Genomic DNA, 18,997 nt, shown 5'->3' on the forward strand with positions numbered 1-18,997 from the left:
TTGGGGAGGAGCCAAGATGGCCGAATAGGAACAGCTCCTGTCTACAGCTCCCAGCGTGAGAGACGCAGAAGACGGGTGATTTCTGCATTTCCATCTGACCTACCGGGTTCATCTCACTAGGGAGTGTCAGACAGTGGGCGCAGGTCAGTGGGTGCATGCACCGTGCGCGAGCTGAAGCAGGGCGAGACATTGCCTCACTTGGGAAGCGCAAGGGGTCAGCGAGTTCCCTTTCTGAGTCAAAGAAAGGGGTGATGGACAGCACCTGGAAAATCGGGTCACTCCCACCCGAATACTGCGCTTTTCCGATGGGTTTAAAAAACGGAGCACCACGAGATTATATCCCACACCTGGCTCGGAGGGTCCTACGCCCACGCAGTCTCGCTGATTGCTAGCACAGCAGTCTGAGATCAAACTGCAAGGCGGCAGCGAGGCTGGGGGAGGGGCGCCCGCCATTGCCCAGGCTTCCTTAGGTAAACAAAGCAGCCGGGAAGCTCGAACTGGGTGGAGCCCGCCACAGCTCAAGGAGGCCTGCCTGCCTCTGTAGGCTCCACCTCTGGGGGCAGGGCACAGACAAACAAAAAGACAGCAGTAACCTCTGCAGATTTAAATGTCCCTGTCTGACAGCTTTGAAGAGAGCAGTGGTTCTCCCAGCACGCAGCTGGAGATTTGAGAACCGGCAGACTGCCTCCTCAAGTGGGTCCCTGACCCCTGACCCCCGAGCACCCTAACTGGGAGGCACCCCCCAGCAGGGGCATACTGACACCTCACACGGCAGGGTACTCCAACAGACCTGCAGCTGAGGGTCCTCTCTGTTAGAAGGAAAACTAACAAACAGAAAGGACATCCACACCAAAAACCCATCTGTACATCACCATCATCAAAGACCAAAAGTAGATAAAACCACAAAGATGGGGAAAAAACAGAACAGAAAAACTGGAAACTCTAAAAAGCAGAGCGCCTCTCCTCCTCCAAAGGAACACAGTTCCTCACCAGCAACGGAACAAAGCTGGATGGAGAATGACTTTGACGAGCTGAGAGAAGAAGGCTTCAGATGATCAAATTACTCTGAGCTACGGGAGGACATTCAAACCAAAGGCAAAGAAGTTGAAAACTTTGAAAAAAATTTAGAAGAATGTATAACTAGAATAACCAATACAGAGAAGTGCTTAAAGGAGGTGATGGAGCTGAAAACCAAGGCTCGAGAACTACGTGAAGAATGCAGAAGCCTCAGGAGCCGATGCGATCAACTGGAAGAAAGGGTATCAGCGATGGAAGATGAAATGAATGAAATGAAGCGAGAAGGGAAGTTTAGAGAAAAAAGAATAAAAAGAAATGAGCAAAGCCTCCAAGAAATATGGGACTATGTGAAAAGACCAAATCTACGTCTGATTGGTGTACCTGAAAGTGATGGGGAGAATGGAACCAAATTGGAAAACACTCTGCAGGATATTATCCAGGAGAACTTTCCCAATCTAGCATGGCAGGCCAACGTTCAGATTCAGGAAATACAGAGAACGCCACAAAGATACTCCTCGAGAAGAGCAACTCCAAGACACATAATTGTCAGATTCACCAAAGTTGAAATGAACGAAAAAATGTTAAGGGCAGCCAGAGAGAAAGGTCGGGTTACCCTCAAAGGGAAGCCCATCAGACTAACAGCGGATCTTTCGGCAGAAACCCTACAAGCCAAAAGACAGTGGGGGCCAATATTCAACATTCTTAAAGAAAAGAATTTTCAACCCAAAATTTCATATCCAGCCAAACTAAGCTTCATAAGTGAAGGAGAAATAAAATTCTTTACACACAAGCAAATGCTGAGAGATTTTGTCACCACCAGGCCTGACTTACAAGAGCTCCTGAAGGAAGCACTAAATATGGAAAGGAACAACCGGTACCAGCCACTGCAAAATCATGCCAAAATGTAAAGACCATCAAGACTAGGAAGAAACTCCATCAACTAACGAGCAAAATAACCAGCTAAAATCATAATGACAGGATCAAATTCACACATAACAATATTAACTTTAAATGTAAATGGACTAAATGCTCCAATTAAAAGACACAGACTGGCAAATTGGATAAAGAGTCAAGACCCATCGGTGTGCTGTATTCAGGAAACCCATCTCACGTGCAGAGACACACATAGGCTCAAAATAAAAGGATGGAGGAAGATCTACCAAGCAAATGGACAACAAAAAAAGGCAGGGGTTGCAATCCTAGTCTCTGATAAAACAGACTTTAAAACAACAAAGATCAAAAGAGACAAAGAAGGCCATTACTTAATGGTAAAGGGATGAATTCAACAAGAAGAGCTAACTATCCTAAATATATATGCACCCAATACAGGAGCACCAAGATTCATAAAGCAAGTCCTGAGTGACCTACAAAGAGACGTAGACTCCCACACATTAATGATGGCAGACTTTAACACCCCACTGTCAACATTAGACAGATCAACGAGACAGAAAGTCAACAAGGATACCCAGGAATTGAACTCAGCTCTGTACCAAGCGAACCTAATAGACATCTACAGAACTCTCCACCCCAAATCAACAGAATATACATTTTTCTCAGCACCACACCACACCTATTCCAAAATTGACCACATAGTTGGAAGTAAAGCTCTCCTCAGCAAATGTAAAAGAATAGAAATTATAACAAACTATCTCTCAGACCACAGTGCAATCAAACTAGAACTCAGGAATAAGAATCTCACTCAAAACCACTCAACTACATGGAAACTGAACAACTTGCTCCTGAATGACTACTGGGTACATAACGAAATGAAGGCAGAAATAAAGATGTTCTTTGAAACCAATGAGAACAAAGACACAACATACCAGAATCTCTGGGATGCATTCAAAGCAGTGTGTAGAGGGAAATTTATAGCACTAAATGCCCACAAGAGAAAGAAGGAAAGATCCAAAATTGACACCCTAACATCACAATTAAAAGAACTAGAAAAGCAAGAGCAAACACATTCAAAAGCTAGCAGAAGGCAAGAAATAACTAAAATCAGAGCAGAACTGAAGGAAATAGAGACACAAAAAAACCCTTCAAAAACTTAATGAATCCAGGAGCTGGTTTTTTGAAAGGATCAACAAAATTGATAGACCGCTAGCAAGACTAATAAAGAAAAAAAGAGAGAAGAATCAAATAGACGCAATAAAAAATGATAAAGGGGATATCACCACCGATCCCACAGAAATACAAACTACCATCAGAGAATACTACAAACACCTCTACACAAATAAACTAGAAAATCTAGAAGAAATGGATAAATTCCTGGACACATACACTCTCCCAAGACTAAACCAGGAAGAAGTTGAATCTCTGAATAGACCAATAACAGGAGCTGAAATTGCGGAAATAATCAATAGCTTAGCAACCAAAAAGAGTCCAGGACCAGATGGATTCACAGCCGAATTCTACCAGAGATACAAGGAGGAACTGGTACTATTCCTTCTGAAACTATTCCAATCAATAGAAAAAGAGGGAATCCTCCCTAACTCATTTCATGAGGCCAGCATCATTCTGATACCAAAGCCTGGCAGAGACACAACAAAAAAAGAGAATTTTAGACCAATATCCTTGATGAACATTGATGCAAAAATCCTCAATAAAATACTGGCAAAACGAATCCAGTAGCACATCAAAAACCTTATCCACCATGATCAAGTGGGCTTCATCCCTGGGCTGCAAGGCTCGTTCAATATATGCAAATCAATAAATGTAATCCAGCATATAAACAGAGCCAAAGACAAAAACCACATGATTATCTCAATAGATGCAGAAAAAGCCTTTGACAAAATTCACCAACCTTCATGCTAAAAACTCTCAATAAATTAGGTATTGATGGGACGTATTTCAAAATAATAAGAGCTATCTATGACAAACCCACAGCCAATATCATACTGAATGGGCAAAAACTGGAAGCATTCCCTTTGAAAACTGGCACAAGACAGGGATGCCCTCTCTCACCACTCCTATTCAACATAGTGTTGGAAGTTCTGGCCAGGGCAATTAGGCAGGAGAAGGAAATAAAGGGTATTCAATTAGGAAAAGAGGAAGTTAAATTGTCCCTGTTTGCAGACGACATGATTGTATATCTAGAAAACCCCACTGTTTCAGCCCAAAATCTCCTTAAGCTGATAAGCAACTTCAGCAAAGTCTCAGGATACAAAATCAATGTACAAAAATCACAAGCATTCTTATACATCAACAACAGACAAACAGAGAGCCAAATAATGAGTGAACTCCCATTCACAATTGCTTCAAAGAGAATAAAATACCTAGGAATCCAACTTACAAGGGATGTGAAGGACCTCTTCAAGGAGAACTACAAACCACTGCTCAAGGAAATCAAAGAGGATACAAACAAATGGAAGAACATTCCATGCTCATGGGTAGGAAGAATCAATGTCGTGAAAATGGCCATACTGCCCAAGGTAATTTACAGATTCAATGCCATCCCCATCAAGCTACCAATGACTTTCTTCACAGAATTGGAAAAAACTACTTTAAAGTTCATATGGAACCAAAAAAGAGCCCGCATCGCCAAGTCAATCCTAAGCCAAAAGAACAAAGCTGGAGGCATCACGCTACCTGACTTCAAACTATACTACAAAGCTACAGTAACCAAAACAGCATGGTACTGGTACCAAAACAGAGATATAGATCAATGGAACAGAACAGAGCCCTCAGAAATAACGCCGCATATATACAACTATCTGATCTTTGACAAGCCTGAGAAAAACAAGCAATGGGGAAAGGATTCCCTATTTAATAAATGGTGCTGGGAAAACTGGCTAGCCATATGTAGAAAGCTGAAACTGGATCCCTTCCTTACACCCTATACAAAAATCAATTGAAGATGGATTAAAGACTTAAACGTTAGACCTAAAACCATAAAAACCCTAGAAGAAAACCTAGGCATTACCATTCAGGACATAGGCATGGGCAAGGACTTCATGTCTAAAACACCAAAAGCAATGGCAACAAAAGACAAAATTGACAAATGGGATCTAATTAAACTAAAGAGCTTCTGCACAGCAAAAGAAACTACCATCAGAGTGAACAGGCAACCTACAAAATGGGAGAAAATTTTCGTAACCTACTCATCTGACAAAGGGCTAATATCCAGAATCTACAATGAACTCAAACAAATTTACAAGAAAAAAACAAACAACCCCATCAAAAAGTGGGCGAAGGACATGAACAGACACTTCTCAAAAGAAGACATTTATGCAGCCAAAAAACACATGAAAAAATGCTCGTCATCACTGGCCATCAGAGAAATGCAAATCAAAACCACAATGAGATACCATCTCACACCAGTTAGAATGGCAATCATTAAAAAGTCAGGAAACAACAGGTGCTGGAGAGGATGTGGAGAAATAGGAACACTTTTACACTGTTGGTGGGACTGTAAACTAGTTCAGCCATTGTGGAAGTCAGTGTGGCGATTCCTCAGGGATCTAGAACTAGAAATGCCATTTGACCCAGCCATCCCATTACTGGGTATATACCCAAAGGACTATAAATCATGCTGCTATAAAGACACATGCACACGTATGTTTATTGCGGCATTATTCACAATAGCAAAGACTTGGAACCAACCCAAATGTCCAACAATGATAGACTGGATTAAGAAAATGTGGCACATATACACCATGGAATACTATGCAGCCATAAAAAATGATGAGTTCATGTCCTTTGTAGGGACATGGATGAAATTGGAAATCATCATTCTCAGTAAACTATCGCAAGAACAAAAAACCAAACATCACATATTCTCACTCATAGGTGGGAATTGAACAATGAGATCACATGGACACAGGAAGAGGAATATCACACTCTGGGGACTGTGGTGGGGTGGGGGGAGGGGGGAGGGATAGCATCGGGAGATATACCTAATGCTAGATGATGAGTTAGTGGGTGCAGCGCACCAGCATGGCACATGTATACATATGTAACTAACCTGCACAATGTGCACATGTACCCTAAAACTTAAAGTATAATAAAATAAATAAATAAAAATAAATAAAAATAAAAAAAAAGAAAATGGAAATTAAAACCACAATGAGATACCACCTTACTCCACTCAGAAAGGCCATTATTAAAAAGTCAAAAAACAAAAGATGCAGATGTGGTTAAAAGGGAATGCTTATTCACTTTGGGTAGGAATGTAAATTCATACAGTCTCTATGGAAAACAGTATAGAGATCTCTCAAATAACTAAAAGTAGAACTACTATTTGATCCAAGATCTCACTACTGAGTATCTACCTAAAGGAAAAGAAGTCATTACATCAGAAAAGACACCTGCACTCCTATGTTTATCTTCACACAATTCACAATTGCAAAGACAGGAAATCAATCTAAGTGCCCACCAACTGATTAGTGGATAAAGAAAATATAGTAGGTATATATGTGTGCACACACACATTCACACACAATGGAATACTACTCAGCCATGAAACAGAACAAAATAATGTCTTTTACAGAAACTGGAACTGGAGGCCATTATTCCAAGTGAACTAACTCAAATCAAATACCTCACATTCCCATTTATTTGTGGGAGCTAAGCTCTGAGTATGCAGAGACATGCAGAGTGGTATAATGGACATTGGAGACTCAGAAAAAGGGTGGTGAGAGGGGGCTGAAAAATTACCCATTGTTTGGTATAATGTACACTATTCAGGTGACAGGTACACTAAAAGCCCAGACTTCACCACTATACAATTTATCCATGTAACCAAAAAACACTTATACCCCTAAACCTATTGAAATAACAATTAAAATGTAAAGAAAACAAAGACAGATTAAAAGTAAAGGTATAAAGAAAGATATATCATGCTAACATTAATCAAAAGAATGCTAGAGTAGCTATATTAATTTCATAAAAAGCATACTTCAGAACAAAGAAAACTACCAAGGAAAAATATTATGATATCAAATCATAATATAATAATAAAGATGGCAAGACTCTAAGAAGACATAACAATTCTTAATGTGAATGTGCCTAACAACACAGCATCAAAATACATGAGGTAAAAATTGAGAGAATTACAAGGAGAGACACACCTACTATTAGAGTTGGAGACTTCAATACTCCTCTAATAGTAATGGACAGATCCAGCTAGCAGAAAATCCGTATGGACATTGTTGACCTGAACAGCACCATTGATCAAATGAATCTAACTGACATCTTTGTAACACTTGATACAACAGCAGAATACACTTTCATCTCAAAGTCACACAGAAAAATCACCAAGATAGACCACATTCTGGGACATAAAATACACCTGAAGAAATCTAAAAGAATAGAAATCTTATGAAATATACAATTAGACCACAATTAAATTATACCAGAAATCAATTTTTAAAAGCTGAAAATGCCCCAAATAATTGGAGATTAAACAGTACATTTATAAATGAAACCTGAGTCAAAGACGCAAAGAAAAGTAAGGCTGGGCATCATGGCAAACAACTGTAATCTCAGCAATTTAGGAGGGCAAGGCGGGAAGATCACTTGAAACCTGGAGTTTGAAACTCGCCTGGGCAACATGGTAAGACCTCAATTCTACAAAAAATAAATAAAATAAAATAAGAAATGTTAAGACATTTTGAATTAAATAAAAATGAAAACACAATATTTGTGGGCAACAAAAGCAGTGCTTAGAGAAATATTTATAGAATGAAATGCATATAGTAGAATAGAAGAAAGATCTCTTATTAATAATCTAAGCTTCCTTCTTAGGAAACTAGAAATAGAAGAATAAATCACATCCAAAGTAAGCAGAAAATAAGAAAAAATAAACATTAAAGAAGATATCAACTGGAGGTTCCAAGATGGCTGAATAGGAACAGCTCCAGTCTACAGCTCCCAGTGTGAGCGACACAGAAGATGGGTGATTTCTGCATTTGTAACTGAGCTACTGAGTTCATCTCACTGGGGCTTCTTGGACAGTGGGTGCAGCCCACAGAGTGTCAGCCGAAGCAGGGCAGGGCATTGCCTCACCCTGGAAGCACAAGGGGTTGCAGAATACCCTTTCCTGGCCAAGGGAAGCTGTGACAGACAGTACCTGGAAAATCGGGACACTCCCACCCTAATACTGCGCTTTTCCAACGGTCTTAGCAAATGGCACACCAGGAGATTATATACCATGCCTGGTGCAGAGGGTCCCAAGCTCATGGAGCCTCTCTTACTGCGAGCACAGCAGTCTGAGAGTGAACTGCAAGGCAGCAGCAAGGCTGGGGGAGGGTCGTCCGCCATTACTGAGGCTTGAGTAGGTAAACAAAGCAGCTGGGAAGCTCGAATTGGGTGGAGCCCACCACAGCTCAAGGAGACCTGCCTGCCTCTGTAGACTCCACCTCTGGGGGCAGGGCATAGCTGAACAAAAGGCAGCAGAAACCTCTGCAGACTTAAATGTCCCTGTCTCACAGCTTTCAAGAGAGTAGTGGTTCTCCCAGCACGGAGTTTGAGATCTGAGAAAGGACAGAACTGCCTCCTTAAGTGGGTCCCTGACCCCTGAGTAGCCTAACTGGGAGAAACCTCCCAGTAGGGGCCAACTGACAACTCATACAGCTGGGTGCCCCTCTGAGATGAAGCTTCCAGAGGACGGATCGGGCAGCAACATTTGCCATTCTGCAATATTTGCTGTTCTGCAGACTCTGCTGGTGATACCCAGGCAAACAGGATCTGCAGTGGACCTCTAGCAAACTCCAACAGACCTGAAGCTGAGGGTCCTGACTGTTAGAAGGAAAACTAACAAACAGAAAGGACATCCACACCAAAACCCCATCTGTGTGTCACCATCATCAAAGACAAAAGGTAGATAAAACCACAAAGATGGGGAGAAACCACAGCAGAAAAGCTGAAAATTCTAAAAATCAGAGCACCTCTTCTCCTCCAAAGGAACGTAGCTCCTCACCAGCAATGGAAGAAAGCTGCACGGAGAATGACTTTGATGAGTTCAGAGAAGAAGGCTTCAGATGATCGGTAATAACAAACTTCTCCGAGCTAAAGGAGGATGCTCAAACCCAACGCAAAGAAGCTAAAAACCTTGAAAAAAGATTAGACGAATGGCTAACTAGAATAAACAGCATAGAGAAGACCTTAAATGACCTGATGGAGCTGAAAACCAAGGCATGAGAACTACATGACACATGCACAAGCTTCAGTAGCCGATTCGATCAAATGGAAGAAACGGTATCAGTGATGGAAGATAAAATGAATGAAATGAAGTGAGAAGAGAAGTTTAGAGAAAAAAGAATAAAAAGAAACGAGCAAAGCCTCCAAGAAATATGGGACTATGGGAAAAGACCAAATCTACGCCTGATTGGTGTACCTGAAAGTGACGGCGAGAATGGAACCAAGTTGGAAAACACTCTGCAGGATATTATCCAGGAGAACTTCCCCAATCTAGCAAGGCAGGCCAACATTCACATTCAGGAAATACAGAGAATGCCACAAAGATACTGCTTGAGAAGAGCAACTCCAAGACACATAATTGTCAGATTCACCAAAGTTGAAATGAAGGAAAAAATGTTAAGGGCAGCCAGAGAGAAAGGTCAGGTTACCCACAAAGGGAAGCCCATCAGACTAACAGCTGATTTCTCGGCAGAAACTCTACAAGCCAGAAGAGAGTAGGGGCCAATATTCAACTTTCTTAATGAAAAGAATTTTCAACCCAGAATTTCATAACTAGCCAAACTAAGCTTTATAAGTAAAGGCGAAATAAAATCCTTTACAGACAAGCAAATGCTGAGAGATTCTGTCACTACCAGCCCTGCCTTACAAGAGCTCCTAAAGGAAGCATTAAACTTGGAACGGAACAACCAGTACCAGCCACTGCAAAAACATGCCAAATTGTAAAGACCATCAAGGCTAGGAAGAAACTGCATCAACTAACGAGCAAAATAACCAGCAAACATCATAATCACAGGATCAAATTCACACATAACAATATTAACCTTAAATGTAAATGGGCTAAATGCTCCAATTAAAAGACACAGACTGGAAAATTGGATAAAGAGTCAAGACCCATCATTGTGCTGTATTCAGGAGACCCATCAGTGTGCTGTATTCAGGAGACCCATCTCACGTGCAGAGACACACACAGGCTCAAAATAAAGGGATGGAGGAAGATCTACCAAGCAAATGGAAAACAAAAAAAGGCATGGGTTGCAATCCTAGGCTCCGATAAAACAGATTTTAAACCAACAAAGATCAAAAGAGACAAAGAAGGCCATTACATAATGGTAAAGGAATCAATTCAACAAGAAGAGCTAACTATCCTAAATATATATGCACCCAATACAGGAGCACACAGATTCATAAAGCAAGTCCTTAGAGACCGAGAAAGAGACCTAGACTCCCACAAAATAATAACGGGAGACTTTGACACCCCACTGTCAACATTAAACAGATCAACGAGACAGAAAGTTAACAAGGAGATCCAGGAACTGAACTCAGCTCTGTACCAAGCGGACCTAATAGACATCTACAGAACTCTCCACCCCAAATCAACAGAATATACATTGTTCTCAGCACCACATCGCACTTATTCCAAAATTGACCACATAGTTGGAAGTAAAGCAGTCCTCAGCACATGTAAAAGAACAGAAATTATAACAAACTGTCTCTCAGACCACAGTGCAATCAAACTACAACTCAGGATTAAGAAACTCACTCAAAACCGCTCAACTACATGGAAACTGAACAATCTGCTCCTGAATGACTACTGGGTATATAATGAAATGAAGGCAAAAATAAAGATGTTCTTTGAAACCAACGAGAACAAGACAAAACATACCAGAATCTCTGGGACACAGTTAAAGCAGTGTGTAGAGGGAAATTTATAGCACTAAATGCCCACAAGAGAAAGCAGGAAAGATCTAAAATTGACACCCTAACATCACAATTAAAAGAACTAGAGAAGCAAGAGCAAACACATTCAAAAGCTAGCAGAACGGAAGAAATAACTAAGATCAGAGCAGAACTGAAGGAGATAAGAGACACAAAAAAAAAACCTTCAAAAAATCAATGAATCCAGGAGATGGTTTTTTGAAAAGATCAGCAGAATTGATAGACTGCTAGCAAGACTAATAAAGAAGAAAAGAGAGAAGAATCAAATAGTTGCAATAAAAAATGATAAAGGGGATATCACCACCTTTCACACAGAAATATAAGCTACCATCAGAGAATACCATAAACACCTCTACACAAATAAACTAGAAAATCTAGAAGAAATGATAAATTCCTGGACACATGAACCCTCACAAGACTAAACCAGGAAGAAGTTGAATCCCTGAATAGACTAATAACAGGCTCTGAAATTGAGGCAATAATTAATAGCCTACCAACCAAAAAAAGTCCAGGACCAGATGGATTCACAGCCAAATTCTACCAGAGGTACAAGGAGGAGCTGGTACCATTCCTTCTGAAACTATTCCAATCCATACAAAAAGAGGGAATCCTCCCTAACCCACTTTATGAAGCCAGCATCATCCTGATACCAAAGCCTGGCAGAGACACAACAAAAAAAAGAGAATTTTAGACCAATATCCCTGATGAACATCAATGTAAAAATGCTCAATAAAATACTGGCAAACTGAATCCAGCAGCACATCAAAAAGCTTATCCACCACGATCAAGTTGGCTTCATCCCTGGGCTGCAAGGCTCGTTCAACATACACAAATCAATAAATGTAATCCATCATAGAAACAGAACCAAAGACAAAAACCACATGATTATCTCAATAGATGCAGAAAAGGCCTATGACAAAATTCAACAGCCATTCATGCTAAAAACTCTAAACAAACTAGGTATTGATAGGATGTATCTCAAAATAATAAGAGCTATTTATGGCAAACCCACAGCCAATATCTTACTGAATGGGCAAAAACTGGAAGCATTCCCTTTGAAAACTGGCACAAGACAGGGATGCCCTCTCTCACCACTCCTATTCAACATAGTGTTGGAAGTTCTGGCCAGGGCAATCAAGCAGGAGAAAGAAATAAAGGGTATTCAATTAGGAAATGAGGAAGTCAAATTGTCCCTGTTTGCAGATGACATGATTGCATATTTAGAAAACCCCATCATCTCAGCCCCAAATCTCCTTAAACTGATAAGCAACTTCAGCAAAGTCTCAGGATACAAAATCAATGTGCAAAAGTCACAAGCATTCCTATACACCAATAACAGACAAACAGAGAGCCAAATCATGAGAGAACTCCCATTCACAATTGCTTCAAAGAGAAGAAAATACCTAGCAATCCAACTTACAAGGGATGTGAAGGACCTCTTCAAGGAGAACTACAAACCACTGTTCAACAAAATAAAAGAGGACACAAACAAATGGAAGTACATTCCATGCGCATGGATAGGAAGAATCAGTATCGTGAAAATGGCCATACTGCTCAAGGTAATTTATAGATTCAATGCCATCTCCATCAAGCTACCAATGACTTTCTTCACAGAATTGGAAAAAACTACTTTGAAGTTCATATGGAACCAAAAAAGAGCCCACATTGCCAAGACAATCCTAAGCCAAAAGAACAAAGCTGGAGGCATCATGCTACCTGACTTCAAACTATACTACAAGGCTACAGTAACCAAAACAGCATGGTACTGGTACCAAAACAGAGAGATAGACCAATGGAACAGAATAGATCCCTCAGAAATAATACCACACATCTACAACCATCTGATCTTTGACAAACCTGACAAAAACAAGAAATGGGGAAACGATTCCCTTTTTAATAAATGGTGCTGGGAAAACTGGCTAGCCATATGTAAAAAGCTGAAACTGGAACCCTTCCTTACACCTTATACAAAAATTAATTCAAGATGGATTAAAGACTTAAATGTTAGACCTAAAACCATAAAAACCCTAGAAGAAAACCTAAGCAATACCATTCAGGACATAGGCATGGGCAAGGACTTCATGTCTAAAACACCAAAAGCAATGGCAACAAAAGCCAAAATTGACAAATGGGATCTAATTAAACTAAAGAGCTTCTGCACAGCAAAAGAAACTACTGTCAGAGTGCACAGGCAACCTACAGAATGAGAGAAAATTTTTACAATCTATCCATCTGACAAAGGGCTAATATCCAGAATCTACAAAGAACTTAAACAAATTTACAAGAAAAAATCAAACAACCCCATCAAAAAGTGGGTGAAGAATATGAACAGACGCTTCTCAAAAGAAGACATTTATGCAGTCAACAGACACAGGAAAAAATGCTCATCATCACTGGCCATCAGAGAAACGCAAATCAAAACCACAATGAGATACCATCTCACACCAGTTAGAATGGCAATCATTAAAAAGTCAGGAAACAACAGGTGCTGGAGAGGATGTGGAGAAATGGGAACACTTTTACACTGTTGGTGGGAGTGTAAACTAGTTCAACCATTGTGGAAGACAGTGTGGCGATTCCTCAAGGATCTAGAACTAGAAATACCATTTGACCCAGCCATCCCATTACTGGGTATATATCCAAAGGATTATAAATCATGCTGCTATAAAGACACATGCACACATATGCTTATTGTGGCACTATTCACAATAGCAGAGACTTGGAACCAACCCAAATATCCATCAATGATAGACTGGATTAAGAAAATGTGGCATACATACACCATGGAATAACTATGCAGCCATAAAAAATGATGAGTTCATGTCCTTTGTAGGGACATGGATGAAGCTGGAAATCATCATTCTGAGCAAACTATCGCAAGGACAGAAAACCAAATACTATATGTTTTCACTCATAGGTGGGAATTGAACAATGAGAATACTTGGATACAGGGTGGGGAACATCACACACTGGAGCCTGACGTGGGGTGGGGGGAGGGGGGTGGGATAGCATTAGGAGATAGACTTAATGTAAATGATGAGTTAATGGGTGCAGCACACCAACATGGCACATGTCTACATATGTAACAAACCTGCACGTTGTGCACATGTACCTTATAACTTAAAGTATAATAAAAAAAAAAGAAGATGAAGATATCAACGAAATTAACAACAGGAAATCAACAAAACCAAAAAGCTGGTTCTTTGAAAAAAATCAATAAAATTGTTAATATTTTAGCCACATTAAATAAGTAAGAGAGTAAATACACAAAATAGTGGCATCAGAAATAAAAGAATGAAAAAAATGAGATCCCGTCATTTGCAACAACATGGATGGAACTGAAAGTTATTTTGTTAAGTCAAATAAGCCAGGCACAAAAAGACAAGATATTTAAGAGGAGAACTACAAAACACTGATGAAAAAAATCAAAGGTCAAAATAAATGGAAAGATATTCCATGTACATATTAGGTTGGTGCAAAAGTAACTGTGATTTCTGCCATTACTTTTAATGGTACAACGCAGAATAGTGACAAGGATGTGGAGCAACCGGAGCTATCATTCATTGTTCATGGAAATAAAAACTGCTACAGTCAATTTGGAAGACAGTTTGGCAGTTTCTTACAACACTAGATAAAATCTTACCATATGATAGCAGTTGTATTATTTGGTATTTACTCAAACATCATCAAAATGTATATCCCTAAAAGCCTGCACACAATTTTTTATCGCAGCTTTAATAACTGCCAAAATTCAGAAGAAACCAAGAAGTCCTTCAATAGGCAAATGGATAAACCAACCGTGGTACAACCAGACAATGGCATATTATTCAGCCCTAAAAAGAAGTGAGTTATCAAGTCAAGAAAAGATATGGAGAAACCTTAAATGCATCTTGCTAACTACAAGAAGCCAATCAAAAAAGGTTACAAACCATATGATACCAACTATATGATATTTTGGAAAAGGCAAAAGTATGGAGTCCATAAAAAGATCAGTGGTGTCAGAGGTAGAGGTAGAAGGAGGGAGGGATAAAGTCCAGGGATGTTCAAGGCAGCGAAACTGTCCTGTACAATATGGTAATGCTGGATATATGTTATCATATGTTTTTCAAAACCCATAGAATGTTTAATACATTGGCTCCTCAATTCTAAGAAATGTATCACACAAATGCAAGATGATCCTAAAAGGGGAAATGAGAAACTGTGTGAGGGAGTAAGGGCATATGAGAACTCTGTACTTACTATTTAATTTTCTGTAAACCTAAAACTTCTCTAAAGATGAAATCTAAATTTTTTTGAAAGTGACTAACTCAAGATTGCCCTGCTCATTTTTTTATTGAATAAGTAATAAAAGGACATCTAGATATAGCACCAAACACCTAGAACACTCCAGAAGGTGTCCTAGCAAAAGTCTCCAATAGTTTGGATTGTGTCCAGGGTCCAGAAGACCACCCCAATTTTAATAATTCTTTAATAAATCTTTTTTGAGCAGGGCTCAAAGTACTCAACATAGTAGTACTCACAGCTAAGATTTATTTCAGTGAAAGCGTACACAGCCGACTGAGCAAAGAGAAAAGGTGCCTGGGGCAAAATGCAGAGGAAGCTAGGTACAAGCTTCCAAAAGATCTCTCACTGTGGTGTCACCCAAGACACATTTAATTCTTCCTTCAACAAGTTGTAACAACACAGAGAAAATGTTATCAGTCAGGGAAGCTCATAAGAGAATGAGTAGCTTAGGGTTTTACTGGGGGGCTAGTTACACAGGCGCACTCGGCCCAGCACAACCAAAATTCAAGAGTACCAGAAGAAAAAGGTGTTCGACATAAGCTACATTATTTGCAGAGCCAGGCTTGGCACAGTCAGCCATTCTTACCCATTAAGGGAAACTTCTAAATCAATGTTGGGAGCTGTTTAACAGTGAAGTTCCCAGATGCCATTCCAAGGGCTAATTTTGTAAACAGGTCTTTCTAAGCATAGCAGTCTCAGGCCTGTTGACTGTTTTCTGCATAGAAACCGCGACACAGAATAGATAGAAAAGGAAAAAAACAAAAGTGGGCAAAAGGAAAATGATAGAAGATCCCAGACTCAATTCTAGTTTATGGAAGGAAAGTAGTCCTTCTCCTTTGCAATACTAACCCCATCCACAACTAAGGCTTTTTTTTTTTTTTTTTTTTTTTTTTTGAGACAGAGTTTCGTTCTTGTCACCCAGGCTGGAGTGCAATGGAGTGATCTCAGCTCACTGCAACCTCCGCCTCCCGGGTTCAAGCGATTCTTCTTCCTCAGTCTCCTAAGTAATTGAGATTACAGACATGTGCCACTATGCCCGGTTAATTTTGTATTTTTAGTAGAGCTGGGGTTTCGCCATGTTGGCCAGGCTGGTTGCAAACTCTTGACCTCAAGAGATCCACCTGCCTTGGCCGCCCAAAATGCTGGGATTACAGGCATGAGCCACTGCACCCGGCCACACTGAGGCTCTTGACCTATTACCTTCAAGCACCTCAGATGATGTGATGGATATCTATGAAACCAGTTATCAGGAGATGAGCTCCAGCTCTGCCACAATCTGTGTGACCATGGACAAGATGACAGCTCCTGCCTATGATATTATTCCATCAGATATCTCTTTTCATACTTGAATCTTTAAAATCTCCATTATTACTGAATCTTTCATTGAACATATAGACCCCTTCTTCCATTAGAAAAATTCTCAATCAGTTTATTCCTCCTTTTCCTTCCCTAGTGCCTCTCTTACGGCTCTGTCACTTTCCCCTAGATCGTTTCCTAGATCAATAGTTTCCTAAACTGTTTATCCTGCTTCTAGTCTCTCCCTGATCTAATTCACCCTATAACCTATGCCAGTTTGAGATTCCTAAAATAGAATTCTACTTATGTTCCTTCCATCCTTGGGCCATTGGTCTCTGTTTGAAAGGTCCATTTCTCCATTTTCACCTGTCAAACACTTTACCTATATTTTAATGACCACGTCAAATTGGAAGGGCAACATTCTTCCACAAAGGAAATTCCCCACATCCAAACATAAGTCTTCTATTCTCATTTCCCACTCCCAACAAAAGCACCATATACACATTAAAGTATGTAAAAAAAAATCTATTTGTATAAGAGTAATGTGTTTTCTTATTTAGTAGCCCAACAGTAAGCTGCAGAAGGGCAGGAATCATGTCTCATTGTTTCTGTAGCCATGTTGCATCCAGTACAGTTCATGGCATGTGGTAGGGTCTCACCGAATGGTAGCTTATTTGAACTGAAGGCACTGCAAGTCCCAGGTAAGCAGTAGTCCCAAAACAGAACATTCCCCTAACCCCTCACCAAAAAAAAAAAAAAAAGGTTGTGGAATATCTCAGGGAAAAAAGTAGAAGATCTGTTCCTGATTTCTACCAAATACAACACTAATTTAACTTTATCCTCGCATGGATTTTGGACTTGCAATTGAAAGGGACTCTCGACTCCTCTTCTTACAGATAATGGAATGAGGCAAAGAAAGAAGTATCCTATCCAAGGTCACACCCTGAGTTAGTGGAAGAGCTGGCTTAGTATTCAGGGCTTCTGAGTCTCAGGCCACAGTTTTGACTACAAGTGCTACTATCACATGAGGTTCCCTGCTGAGACGGGGTATGGGAAAAGCCTTGCAGTACAAAATTCACACTGTTTCTAAGGCATAGCTAGCAATGGAAGGCAGGGGCAGGCTTTGTGAACATACCTCTTGTAACTGAGATTCTTTCTTTTTTGAAGACAGGTGTAAGTGCCGATCCAGTAAAGAATAAAACCTCTCACCATCCTTTTCAAATTTCTTTTTCCGCTCCTAAAGGTGGGAAAGTAAGGGCAAAGATTAAATGTCTGTAGTTGTAACTCTGTCTGCTTAGAAAGGAGAATGAAGGAGATAGTGTCAGGTTTCAGGTGGTCAATCCCTCTAGCTCCTGGAAGGAAAAAAAAAGCAACGGCGAATTAACTTTGTATTGGTCTCAGCAGTTTCAGCTTCCTGAAATATAACCCCAAACCATTCTGCCTGCAGAAATGGCAGTCCCTATTTTTACAGCTGAAAGCTATGGAAGCTGCTCCTCAGAGAATGATACCTTAAAAGGGCCTGTGCAGTAGATATATTTTCTTCCCTCCAATATTTTTCACATAGATTAACCACTCATTCAAATTTTCTTACAAAGGAAGAAGACATAACACAAAAGTGAAGTAGATATTTGTCATGAAAAGGTTAATCTACAATGCACTTAGACAGCTAATAATAAGTAAAACATTTCCAAAGAAATAGGAACCTGGGATTGTCTCTTTTTAATAAATTACTTGATATTATTTAAGCACTTCACTCCAAAAAGCTGATATTAAAAACAGAGAAAAAAAATCCTGGAAAGTTTAACTAGAAAGCAAGGGTTGTAAAGATTTGTGGCAGATGAAGGACTCAGCCTTTACTCTTCTCGAGTATGAAATTTAATTAAGTTCTCTGCTACTCAGCACAACTGGAAGAAACACAGCATCTAAAGTAGCACTAACAATGTTCCTTTGTCACAGACTAATGCTGACACTCTACTATTCTCTTAGCATCATGCTGGAAAATCAATGTAAATGGCTTGTGCTGTCTCATGCGAAATCCAAAATCACTGAGCACCTGCAATGTGCCAGGTAGTAGAAGAGGCACAGCAGGGGACACACGGATCAAAGAAAAAAAAAATCACCCATGGTTTATTGCTACAAGCAATCTGTTGCTGGGCAGGAAGCTAGGACAGAGCTGAGTGACCTGTGACATATAAGAAATGTGCTTTTGGCCGGGCACAGTGGCTCATGCCTGTAATGCCAGCACTTTGGGAGGCCGAGGCGGGCGGATCACCTGAGGTCAGGAGTTTGAGACCAGCCTAGCCAACATGGTGAAACCCCATCTCTACTAAAAATACAAAAAAAAAAAAAAAAAGAGAAAAAAAATTAGCTGGGCTTGGTGGTGCGCGCCTGTAATCCCAGCTACTTGGGAGGCTGAGGCAGGAGAATTGCTTGAACCTGGGAGGTGGAGGTTACAGTGAGCCGAGATTGTGCCACTGCATTCCAGCCTGGGTGAGAGAGCAAGACTCTGTTTCGGGCGGGGTGGGCAGGGAAGAAAGAAAGAAAT

At 40.2% G+C, this 18,997-nt stretch overlaps 1 protein-coding gene across 6 annotated transcripts in view; it reads right to left on the reverse strand.

The window, feature by feature from the left end:
* The window catches only part of OPHN1 (oligophrenin 1), a 387,278-nt gene that overhangs the window by 173,410 nt on the left and 194,871 nt on the right, over positions 1-18,997 (reverse strand). For all 6 annotated transcript variants that reach the window (XM_054676181.2, XM_009439212.5, XM_009439209.5 and 3 more), the window contains 1 exon segment: positions 17,588-17,689. In XM_054676181.2, the coding sequence (XP_054532156.1) occupies positions 17,588-17,689 (102 nt within the window).

Source organism: Pan troglodytes, chromosome X (genome assembly GCF_028858775.2).
Source record: "Pan troglodytes isolate AG18354 chromosome X, NHGRI_mPanTro3-v2.0_pri, whole genome shotgun sequence".
In the NCBI taxonomy this organism is placed as follows: Eukaryota; Metazoa; Chordata; class Mammalia; order Primates; family Hominidae; genus Pan; species Pan troglodytes.